The 12678-nt window shown below is 45.6% G+C and overlaps 1 protein-coding gene across 1 annotated transcript in view; it reads right to left on the bottom strand.

Moving 5' to 3' along the window:
- LOC139021729 (ankyrin repeat domain-containing protein 26-like) overlaps nt 1–12678 on the bottom strand; it is a 109737-nt gene that overhangs the window by 28789 nt on the left and 68270 nt on the right. Inside the window, exons 12-14 of the mRNA XM_070432274.1 lie at nt 6518–6695; nt 3751–4191; nt 2680–2786 (exon numbers count right to left, since the gene is read on the bottom strand). Coding sequence (XP_070288375.1) covers nt 2680–2786; nt 3751–4191; nt 6518–6695 — 726 coding nt within the window. The remainder of the gene's footprint in view (nt 1–2679; nt 2787–3750; nt 4192–6517; nt 6696–12678) is intronic.

Raw genomic sequence — 12678 nt, 5'->3', positions numbered from 1 at the left:
ATTTTATCAAGGGAACAAAGTCAGTGTTAGTTACAGCCCTCACTGAACCCAGTACACTGCATCTGTGCATACAACTGCCTCGTTCATGCGCCTGCTCTGCCCTACTGAATTACTAACATCTTGAGGACATAGTGCTGTCTTATCCTGCTTCAAATTTCGGTGCCTGTCCTGGTGCCAGGGACCTGAGAGGTTTGCTGAGTGAGTGAATAATGAGTGAGTGAATGAGTGAATGAATGAGTGAGTAAATGAATGAGCAAGCAGCTAAGGGGCAGGAACTTCTGCCGTGTTGCCATGGCAACAGGGCAGAAGTTCTGGCCCCACTCCCGGCTCCCTGAAGCCCACGCGGGAAAGTTCCCGCCCTGCTCCCAGTGCCTGGCGCCCCTCTCCTGGCTGCCTGACATCTTGAGAACATAGCTCTGCCTTATCCTGCGTCAACTTCAGTGCCTGCCCTCGTACCAGGGACCTGAGAGGGTTTGCTGAGTGAGTGAATGACTGAATGAATGAGCGAGTGAATGAGTGAATGAATGAGCAAGTAAGTGAATGAGCAAGCAACTACCTGTAGCAATAGTTTGCACACCACTCTGGGCTGCCTGACGCAAACCCCGGGCAGTTCCCGCCCTGCTCCCAGGGGCCCCATTCCCCTCTCCCAGTTGCATAGTTTGCGCAGAGCAAAGGCGGTCCAGGTGTGCGTGTTGGCAGATCCATACATTAGCACCCACCAACCCGGGATCCCCATGGAAGGGCCGTTTCTGGGCATGGCCATTGGCAGATTGGTGAATTAGCACCCTCCAAACCAGGATACCCATGGGAGGGTTGTTGTCGGGTGTAGCCGGAGGCTGATTGGTGCATTAGCACCCGCCAACCTGGGATCCCTGGGCAGGCCATTTGTGGGCGTGTCCGGTGGCAGATCACTGTGGTCCTGCCAGCCAGCCCTGGGTCGGGTCCCATATGCTCTGCCTGCCACCAGGGTCACAGATAGCAGGCCTGGATGGCAGCGGGACAGACAGGATGGCGCTGTCCCATCATGCCTGTAGTATGCAAATTATCCGCCATCTTTGTTGGCGGTTAACCGCCATCTTGGTTGGCAGTTAATTTGCATATCACCCAGATTAGCCAATGGGAAGCATGTCGGAGGTATGGTTAATTACCAAGCTTGTCTATTAGATAGGACTAGAGGCCGGGTGCACAAAAATTTATGCACTCAAGGGGCAGTGGGGAGCAGGAGTCCCTCAGCCCAACCTGTGCCCTCTCGCAGTCTGGGACCCCTCAGGGATGACCACCTGCTGGCTTAGGCCCGCTCCCCAGGGGATTGGGCCTAAGATGGCAAACAGACATCCCTCTGGCAGCCTGGCAGCCCTTGGGGGATGCCCACTTGCCAGCGGGGAGCAGACTTAAGCTGCAGTCAGACATCCTTATCACTTCTGAGGAGGCAGGAGAGGCTCCTACCACCACCGCTGTACTGGCAGCCATCAGCCTGGCTTGTGGCTGAGCAGAGCTCCTCCCATGTGAGAGCACCCTGACCACCAGAGGGCAGCTCCTGCATTAAGCATCTTCCCCCTGGTGATCAGTGTGTGTTACAGTGACCAGCCAGTCCCAGTCCTTCTGCTGTTAGTGTCAGTTTGCATATTACCCTTTTACTATATAGGATAGAGGCCTGTTGCACGGGTGGGGGCTGGCTGGTTTGCCCTGAAGGGTGTCCTGGATCAGTGTGGGGGTCCCGCTTGGGTGCCTGGCCAGCCTGGATGAGGGGATGATGGCTATTTGCAGTTGGTCACACCCCCTTCAGGGTGCGGGTCCCCACTGGGGTGCCTGGCCTGTCTGGGTGAGAGCCTGAGGGCCGTTTTCAGGCTGGCGGGTGACTGAAGCTCCCAAACTCTCCTTTTCTTTTTTTTTTTTTTTGATTCTGGGATTTATTTACTTTCTATGGCTGTCACTGGAACTGAGAGCTAGCTTTAGCTCTGAGGCTTGGCTCCAGCTCTGAGACCTCGGCTGCTGAAAGCAGGTATCTGCTTTTGTTTGGCTTCTATAATTGAAACACTCTTACAGCTCCAGCTCTGAGGACTGGCTGGCTGAAAGCAGGTTTCTGGGCTCTGTTTAGCTTCTATAATTGCAACATAGTTGCTTGGAGTGCAGCTCAGAGGCCAGCAGCAGCAGGCGGGGAACCTTGGCTTCCTCCATCACTGGAGCAAGCCAGCCTCCTGTTCGCTTCAGCTGCCTGGCTGCCGGCCACCATCTTGGTTGGCAGTTAATTTGCATATCTCACTGATTAGCCAATGGGAAGGGTAGCGAAGTTGCAGTTAATTACCATGTTTGTCTATTATTAGATAGGATAGATTTGAGTGCAGAAGGGATGCACACTATGAGAAGAAGGGAATATCACCAAAGAGAGCAGATATTTTGCAGAATTAAAAATTCAAGGTAGACATGAAAAGAACAGTTGACAGGATATGCAAAAGGCATCCTCATTATGGTTTTATGAATCATAAAAAAGTAAGTACAATATCATATCATTCAAAGCAGTTTCAGATTGCAATGTGTGTTTCTCCAGTAAGTTTTTAAATAGATAATTTAATTATAAAAATTTTCAGAGGAAATAAATTTTATTTTAGTTTTAATAAAGTAAAATGACAGTTAAATCTTAATTCATGGCAGAAATGTTCTGAAATATTAAAATCTTACCGAGTAATCTCTTTTTCTAAATCACCAATATCATTTACTTCTTGCTGCAACCTCTGCTGCAGAAATATATTTAAGTCGATATATTTCTTTAACTCTTCTTTTTTGTGCTGACATTTTGAAAAAAAATTTAAAGAAAATTATTTTTAAAAATCTAGAGACTCTTCTTTTTTAAAAAATATGATTTCTAATGAATTCATGAATAACATGGGTAGACAAGTTTATAAATGGTAGTAGACAGGTTTATAAAATCTAGTTTATAAACGTGATGCCAATAGGACAGATTTAAAAAATAATGACTTCTTACAGCAGCTTAAATTGATTTTACATTTTCACCACTTTCTTTATGGAAATTAAATTGCCAAAGTTTGTGAAAACAGAGGTTTTGACATATAAATTACTAAGGGCTAAAATACTTTTTAAGGCTACATTGACCTTTTAGTTTCTAAAGATGCCCTAGAAACATTTTCATCAATAGTTCAAGATATTCCAGGTTCAATTAAATCACATCTTACTAAGGTGATCTTTGAAAGCTTCCCATGCAGTTCCCATTACCTTATGGTGGTAATCTGACTTTAGGATGATGTAGAATCTCATTCTCTGTAAGTTTTCTTCCATAGGTTTCATTTTCTACTTTTCTGTTATACACTTTCCTCTTTAAATAAAATGTCTTCTCTATATTACATAAAAGCATAACTTTTACTTGATTTTTGTAGCTTTTTCTGTCATCCTGTTGTCCCCATCCATTAAATATAACATTTTTTAATGCAAAGGTCTCACCCATATATTCATATTTTCACCACTCAATCTTTTTTTTCTTTCTTTCTTTCTTTATATAATTGACTGAGGGGATAGATGCACAACTCTCTGAATATGTTTAAAATATTGACTCATGTAATTTAAATAGGCAAATTATACAATGTGTGAATTATATCAATATTTTAAAAATATCCATTAGTGGATCTAGATTTAATTTTTTTAGTTGTCATTTGTGGATGTACATATTACAATGATCTGAACATTTTCATGCTTTCATAATATTTCCAAGTGAGAGAACATGAAAGATATGCCTACTTCAACTGGTTTGTAGAATGACCTTCCCGCACAAAACCCTTCATCTCTTGCTGTCTGGGAAGCAAGTTGTAGGTCTCCTTTTGATGTCTGGCAATGCTCATGATCCTGTGCAGCGGTAGCCAGTCTAGACCGGTATGATTCAACTTCTGCTTCCAGTCTTCCTCTGTTTTGTTGTTCATCCTCCAGTTTACTGTTTAGCACAGTGTTCTCAACTCTCAGAACTTCAAGCTGCTCATTGTGTTGAAATACTGTTTCTCTTATTGTCTTTTGAAGATGGTCAAGCTTTTCTTTGACAAGTGCGATGTCCTCAACATCTTCTTTTTCCATTTCTTGCTTCTGATTTTTTGCTGTGTTTATTTCCAGTCTTAGCTTAGCATTTTCATCCCACAAAATGCAATTTTCAATCAATAGACTTTCTTCTTTTTCAGAACTTTCAGGAACCTAAAAAACACAAAGGAGACTTTTAGCTACAACATTGAAAAACATGCCATGATAGCTTCTGAAATTAAAGAATAACTATGTTTATAATTTCAAAAATTGCAATAAGTAGGTATCCTTCTGGAAAAAAATAGAGTTGGATCCAATTCTTTAACTTTTTCCAAGCACAAAATCTCTTAATTTCAAAAATTTAATATACAATTATGAATTTTTAAAATGAAAAATATTACAAGAGAATTATAAGAGTCTCAAAATTGGAAAGGGTTTTCCTGAATCACCACAAATCCAGAATGCATTAAGTAATTGATTACTAACTCCAACACTTAAAAATTGAGATTACAGTCTGAACACACAGCTGCTCCACAGTAAGAGTATTAACCCTACATATATTAGGATAAACTAAATTTCCTAAAATTTTTCCCAATATTATCCCATAGATATTCTATTTTTCTAATACATTCCTAGATAGTTATAAAGACTACCTCCATGAACAACGGATAACCAAGCATTTTCCTAAGCACTTCTACATCCATCAATGACCTCATTCAGTTATCACAATCTGGAATGGAGGGGTTAAAAGATAAACAATTTCAGGATTTTCCCCAGGTTTTCAGACTCCACAATTCCTGCTCTTACACCAGTCCATAGTTCCTCTCCAGTGTGGATATAAAAACACAAAAGAAGCCTATGTTTCAAAAAACAAATGATGAATAAGTGAAGTTTACAGAGTCTTCTTAGAAAATCATGAGTTTTTTTGTTGATGCAATAACTTTCATTTCTTGTTCATGATGTTTAAAGTAATATTAAATGTGAAATGTGTGTGTTGGGGGGGGAATACACTGAACTACTTTAGTAGGAATAAGATACTTATCAATAAGTTGTCACTAAGTATATATTGCAGCATACCATTCTTTTCAGAAGTCCTATGTATTAAAATGGGATGCTACTTAGAGCAAAGTGTTACTTTTCTCAAACGTAGAAGAATGACATCTAAAATAACATCTTTGAACTGGTTATACCCTCCTTCAGTGGAAGTGAAAACTAGCCTCTTTATTGATATATCAAGGAAATAAAATCATTGCCCAAATTTGGAATATCTGTTGTTAGTAACAATATCTTTGAGATCATGGACAACACATTGATTCCTACAGAAAATATTAAAAGCCTCCCCTTAGGATGAGGCCATTGTGAAGTCACTACTTGACTGTTGGAGGCAAATGGATTTGAATTAACAATATCATTTTATCTAATGGACCCAAAATGTCACCCCTATCACACACACACACACACACACACACACACACATTTTCTAAATCCTCTATAGTTTCCATATGTACAGTATTGTTTTTTTAAATATATACACACCCATGCATACTCACACACATTTGAAAATGACTAAATAAGCTATCTCAGAATTCACTTTCTTATGAGCTATTTCTATCTCTTTTGGTTTGCAAAGGTGTTTGGTCAGAATTCCATCTTGTAATATTCTGGCATTCTGTTCTGGAGAAAATTGGCTCTGAGTGTAATCTCACTCTTCTACAACCCAGGGACACATTTCATTGAGTTTTTGGTCTCATACCATTAAAAAATATAACCGAAGCTTAAGAGCAGTACCTTAAACAAACTGTGAAAAGGAAGTAGCCTGTTTTAGCACAGTGATTTTTCCTCTCCATGAAAAAGTCAAATTTTAAGTGATTACCGCATTTGTCATAGAGCAAAAATACAGTATTCTGAAATAAAATTTCTTTATGAACATTGGAATAGTTCTATCACAGTCTCAAGGCAATTTAGCCTGTATGTTAACATTTTTTAAAAGCCAAAATTAGCATTTATGTTAATGAATAAGCTCAATTTATTTTCCATTTCTTCATTTAAAAAACAAACACAGATCATCTGTTACATGCCATGACTAGTAACAAATTAATAATTTTAGTCATAAATGTCAAAGTTCAGATTTTTTTAAAACGATATATTTTATTGATTGTTTTATTTTTAAAAAGAGAGGATGGGAGAGAAAGAGAGTTAGAAACATCTATGAGAGAGAAACATCGATCAGCTGCCTCCTGCTCATCTCCTACTGGGGATGTGGGGATGTGCCTGCAACCCAGGTACATGCCCTTGACCGGAATCGAACCTGGAGCCTTTCAGTTGGCAGGCCGATGCTCTATCCACTGAGCCAAACTGGTTTTGGCCAAAATTCAGGTTTTGAATGAGATGACATTTTTGGATTTGCTTTAAACATAATAATATACATTAAAATTAAAGGGATATAAATATTGATGAAGTACTGTTAGATATAAGAGATTTTTCCCAAAGATAAATTTACCTCATTCTCTGTTATAATATCCAATGTGATGTTTTGTGTTCTAATAGTGGTTTCAAGTTGTGGGTTCATTTCAACTTCTTTAATAGAGTGCTCTTCTTTCTTTCTTAACTGCACCCTATTTTTCTCACATAACAGATTAGCTTTTCCTCTCTTCTCTTTTTCTTCTCTTAAGGTGAATCTGCAGTTAAATATAACCAAACCTGTGATCAACATAAGATAGCCTGTTATATTTATACTAGAGGCCCGAAGCACAAAATTCTTGCAAGGGGCTCAACCCTCGCAGCCCCTTTGCAGCCACGGCTTCATCTGGAAGGTCGTCTGGACGGTCATTCTGCTGTTTGGTCTAATTAGCATATTAGCTCTTTATTATATAGGGTGATGTCTTGTGTAAACCTCATGGTAACCACAAAGCCAAACCTCCAGCAGATTCACAAAAAATAAAGAGCAGAAATCAAACCACACTATGGAAAATCTTCAGTTCACAGAGCAAGGCAACAAGAGAGGGAGAATGGAGCAATGGAACTGCAAAACAGCCAGAAAACAACAAGAGAGCATTGTAAGTCATTACCTGTCAATAATTACTTTGTAAATGGATTGACTTCAATCAAAAGGCATAGGATGACTCGGGGTAATGAACACACAATGCAGTGGACAGAGAGTGTGCTATAGAACTGCACAACTGGAACCTGTATAATGTTGTTAACCAAAGGCACCTCAATAAATTCAATTAAGAGAAAGGCATAGAATGACTTTATGGATTATAATAAGAACCAACTATATGCTGCCTACAAGAGACTCAATTCATTCATTTTTTTAAAACATTTTAATCCTCACCTGAGGATATGCTCATTGGTTTTAGAAAGAGGGAAATGCAAAGACAGGCAGACAGACAGACAGAGAAACATCAATGTGAGGCAGCCAATGTATTTATTGGCTGCCTCCCATTCATATCCAGACCAGATATCAAACTTGACTGGAAATGAACCTATAAACTTTTGCTATAATGGATGGCCCTCCAATCAACCTAGCCACACAGACCAGGGCTCAATTCATTCTTAAAGATACTTAAAGGCTCAACACAAAGAGATGGAAAGGATATTCCTTGCAAGTAGAAATCAAATGGGAACAGTTGTAATTATACCTGTATCAGACAAAACAGAATTTAATCCAAAAACTGGAACAAGAGACAAAGAAGGTCTTTTATAAGGGGGTTACTTCATAAAGAAGATAAAACAATCGTAAATATGTATGTACTCAACATTGGTTACCCTAAAATATTAAATAAATACTAACAGAACTAAAGGTAGAAATAAATAACAATACAATAATAGTAGGGGGAATCAATACTCTACTTTCAGCCATGAAGGATCAACTAGACACAAAATCAACAAGGAAATGTTGAACTTGAACAAAACAGACCAAATGGACATAACAAACATTTATAGAACAGTCATACATATTTTATCACTGTCTCAAAGAGATAGCTGCACTCCCATGTTCACTACAACCTTATTCACAATAGCAAAATTTATAAATTAAGTGTTCACCAATACATAAACAAATAAAGAAGATGTGGTATGTATATATGTTTGACAGGGTGTGGCGCACCAACCCCCTGATCGGCCCTGCTCTGTGGGTGACAGGGGGTGGTGCCGCAACCTTCCCATCGACCCTGCATTGAGTGTGACAGGGAGCGGTGCCCCAACCCCCCAGTCGGCCCTACCCTGAGCGTGACTGAGGGTGGCATGGCAACCTCCCGATCTGCCCTGCTCTGTGCATGATGGGGCGACGCCCCAACTCCCCAATCGGCCCTGCTCTGAGCCTGACCAGGGGCTGCACTTAGGGATTGGGCCTGCCCTCTGCCACCCGGGAGCAGGCTTATGCCAGCAGGTTGTATCTCCTGAGGGGCCCCAGACTGCGAGATGGCACAGGCCGGGCTGGAAACCCCCCTCCCCCCACCCCCCGAGTGCACAAATTTTTGTGCACCGGGCCTCTAATAATATATAAAAAGCCAGACATCAAGACCAAACAACTCGATGGACAACCGAACAGGAGGCTGCATGGGGCGACCAGGCTGGCAGGGGGATTAGTGAGGGATGACCAAATGTCCGAAGAGCAGGCTGCGTGGGGCAACCAGGTTGACAGGGGTGTTAGTGAGGGACGACCAAACAACTGAACAGCAAGCTGTGTGGGGCGACCAGGCCCGCAGAGGGGGCAGTGAGCAGCAACCAAGCCAGCAAGGGGTGGCAGTAGGGGCCACCTGGCCAGCAAAGGAAGGCAGTTCGGGGTGACCAGGCCTGCAGGAAGGGCAGTAAGGGGCGATCAGGCCTGAGGGGGGCCAGTTAGGGGCAACCAAGCCAGCAGGGGAAGCAGTAAAGTGCAACCAGGCCTGTGGGAGGGGGAGTTGGGGGTGACCAGGTCAACAGGGAGGTCAGTTAGGGGCGATCAGGCTTGTAGGCAGAGGTGATTAGGGGTGTTCAGGCTGGCAGGCGGGGCAGTTAGGTGTGATCAGGCAGGCAGGCAGGTAAGCAGTTAGGAGCCAGCAGTTCCAGATTGTGAGGGGGATGTCTGACTGCCAGTTTAGGCCTGATCCCAGGAATCCCAGATTGAAGAGGGTGCAGGCTAGGCTGAAGGGACCCTCTTCCCATGCATGATTTTCATGCATTGGGCCTCTAATCCTATTTAATAAAGAGCTAATATGCAAATGGTCATCACGCCCTCATGCCCTCATGCCCTTGTGCTGTTGCACTGGAGCTGTTCAGACACTGAACACTCGGGAGAGAGTAATGGGGACCAGCCAGGCACAAATGAGCTCCTGAGAGAGGAATGGGGACCAGCCAGGCACAAATGAGCTCACAAGAGAGAAATGGAGACCAGTCAGGCTGGGGCCTGGGAGATGGACAAGCTGCCCGCCCCATGGTCCCAGGTGCCAGGGGCTGTTGCTGTGGCCTGGGAGTGGGACAAGCCACCAGCCCCACAGTCCTTGGTGCCAGCAGCTGCACCTGTGCCTGCCGCCTGGGAGAGGGACAAGCTGTCAACCCCAGAGTCCCGGGCGGCCGTGGCTGCCTACCAGGCAAAGCCACCCGCCCATGGTCCCCTGTGGCTGCAGCCAGCCTGGGTGAACCCAGCCCAGTTCCTGGTTGCCTGTGGCCAGTCAGAGGAAGGGAATTCTGTGTCCCAAGTGCCTACAACTGGCCAGATGAGGGAATCCTGGGTCCTAGGTGCGGGGCAAAGCAGAGGCGGTTAGGGGTGAACAGGCCAGCAGGAGAGCAGTTAGGGGTGATCAAGCATGCAGGTAGGGCAATCAGGCTAGCAGGCATAGGGGTTAAGAGTGATCAGGCAGGCAGGCAGGTGAGTGGTTAGGAGCCAATGGTCCCAGATTGTGAGAGTCAGTTGGACATCTTCCAAGGGGTCCCGGATTGGAGAGAGTGCAGGCTGGGCTGATGGACCCCTCCCCCTTCACCCGTGTATGAATTTCATGCACTGGACCTCTAGTATAACAACCTAAAAGTGTATAAAATGAACAGAATTGTATACTTTCAACATATACAATGATATCTGTCAATTATATCTCAAAAAACTAGAAAAAATTAGAAATTGGAAAAAATAAAATACTCACATATCATTTTATATATATATATATACTAGAGTCCTGGTACACGAATTCATGCACCAGCGGGGTCCCTCAGCCTGGGTTGCATGAGCGGGCCAAAACCGGCTCTCCAACATCCCTTAAGGGGTCCCTGATTGCAAGAGGGTGCAGGCCAGGCCGAGGGACCCCACAGGTGCAATAATGGAAATGTGAGAGCGACATGAAAGGTTAGCCAGGCAGAGAGAAATTGTGGGAAAGCTTCAGAGCATGTTTGGCCCATGTCACTCAGTCCCAATCAGCTGGACCTGAACAGCAAGCCAACCTACAGGTTGGAGCATCTGCCCCCTGGTGGTCAGTGCATGTCATAGTGAGCAGTTGAATGGCCTTAGCATGTCATTAGCATATTATGCTTTGATTGATTGAATAGACGACCAGTTGACCAGACACTTAGCATATTAGGCTTCTATTATATAGGACTAGAGGCCCAGTGCACAAAAATTTGTGCACTCCGGAGGGAAGGGGGGTCCCTCAGCCCGGCCTATGCCCTCTCGCAGTCTGGGACCTCTCGAGAGATAATGACCTGCTGGCTTAGGCCTGCTCCCGGGTGGCAGAGGGCAGGCCCAATTCCTAGGTGCAGCCCCTGGTCGGGCTCAGAGCAGGGTTGATTGGGGAGTTGGGGTGCCGCCCTCTGTCATGCACAAAGCAGGGCATATCGGGAGGTTGCGATGCCACCTTCAGTCATGCTCAGGGTAGGGCCGATTGGGGGGTTGGGGCACCGCCCCCTGTCACACTCAAGGCAGGGTCGATGGGGAGCTTTCGGCGCCACCCCCTGTCATGCACAGAGCAGGGCCAATCAGGGGGTTGGGGCTCTGTACCTTGTCACGCACAGAGCAGGGCCCATCAGGGGGTTGGGGATCTCCCCCCTGTCATGCACAGAGCAGGGCCCATCAGGGGGTTGAGCAGCTCCTCCTGTCACTCACAGAGTAGGGCCGATAGGGGAGTTGGGACACTGCCCCCCTGTCACACACAGAGCAGGGCAGATCAGCGGGTTGGGGAGCTGCACCCTGTCACACTCAGGGCAGGGCCGATGGAGAGGTTATGGCTCTACCCCGTCACACACAGAGCAGGGCCCGTGGGGGGGGGGGGGGGGTTCCACCCTCTATCACCCACAGAGCAGGGCTGATCAGGGGGTTGGGGCGCCTTCCCCTGTCAAGAACAGAGCAGGGCGGATAGGGATGATGTGGCCCCGCCCCCTGTCACACACAGAGCCGCAGGGCGATCAGGGGGTTTGGGTGCTGCCCCCTGTCACGCTGATCCCAGTTCCGGGAGTCCTCTGGGCTCCGCTGATCCTGGTGCTGGGAGGCATATTACCCTTTTACTATATAGCATAGAGGCCTGGTGCATGGGTGGAGGCCGGATGGTTTGCCTTGAAGGGTGTCCTGGATCAGGGTGGGAGTCCCCAGTGGGGTGCCTGGCCAGCCTGGGTGAGGGAATGATGGCAGTTTACAGCTGGTCACACCCCCTTCAGGGTGGGGGTCCCCACTGGGGTGCCTGGCCAGTCTGGGTGAGGGGCTGAGGGCTGTTTTCAGGCTGGTGGGTGACTGAAGCTCCCAACCTGTCCTTTTTTTTTTCTTTTTTTTTTTTTATTCTGGGCCAGCTTTAGCTCTGAGGCTTGGCTCCAGCTCTGAGACCTCAGCTGCTGAAAGCAGGTATCTGGTTTGTTTGGGTTCTATAATCGAAACACTGTTTCAACTCCAGCTCTGAGATCCCTGCCTGCTGAAAGCAGTCTTCTGGGGTTTTGTTAACTTCTATATTTGTAACAATGTTTCAAACTGCAAGCTCAGAGGCCAGCAACGGCAGGCGGGGAACATTGGCTTCCTCCGTCAGTGAGCAAGCAAGCCTCATGTTCGCTTCAAGCTGCCTGGCTGCTGGCCCCCATCTTGGCTGGCAGTTAATTTGCATATCACCCTGATTAGTCATTGGGAAGGGTAGCGGAGGTACAGCTAATTACCATGTTTCTCTTTTATTAGATAGGATAGTAGAAAATGGTGATAATCCAAGTAGTTATGATTTTGTTTGAAAATTAAATTATTTGGTAACTTTTATAGACTTTTAGGCTAGTATCTAATCCTATATAATAAAAGCCTAATATGCTAAGTGTTCAGTCATCCAGAGACCTGTCAACTGTCAACTGCTGCAGACACACCCTGGAGCTCTCCCGCGGTTTCTTCTCAGCCAGCTGGCCCTGATGGGACTGGGCAAGACACGTCTGGACATGCCCTGGAGCCCTCCCACAGTCCCTCCCAGGCCCAATCATGCACTGGTGGGGTCTCTCAGCCTGGGCAGTGCCGTCTTGAAATTTGGGAACCCTCAGGGGGTGAAGGGAGAGCCAGTTTCAGCTCGATCCCACAGGCCACACCCCTCAAGAGGGTGCCAGATGCAGGACTCATGGGACTGACTGGAGGTGAGCCCGCAGCAGGCACAGTGGGGCCGGGATGAGTGGGAGCAACAGGAAGGAGCTGCAGGCAGCATTAGATTGCGGGTTTTGGCCCAATCCTGCAGTCCACCC

This window comes from Myotis yumanensis, unplaced genomic scaffold (genome assembly GCF_028538775.1).
Source record: "Myotis yumanensis isolate MYYU_CA2020_CCGP unplaced genomic scaffold, mMyoYum1.0.hap1 SCAF_1, whole genome shotgun sequence".
In the NCBI taxonomy this organism is placed as follows: domain Eukaryota; kingdom Metazoa; phylum Chordata; class Mammalia; order Chiroptera; family Vespertilionidae; genus Myotis; species Myotis yumanensis.
Note: the sequence above shows the minus strand (reverse complement) of the source record. Positions and strands in the feature narration are given on the sequence as shown.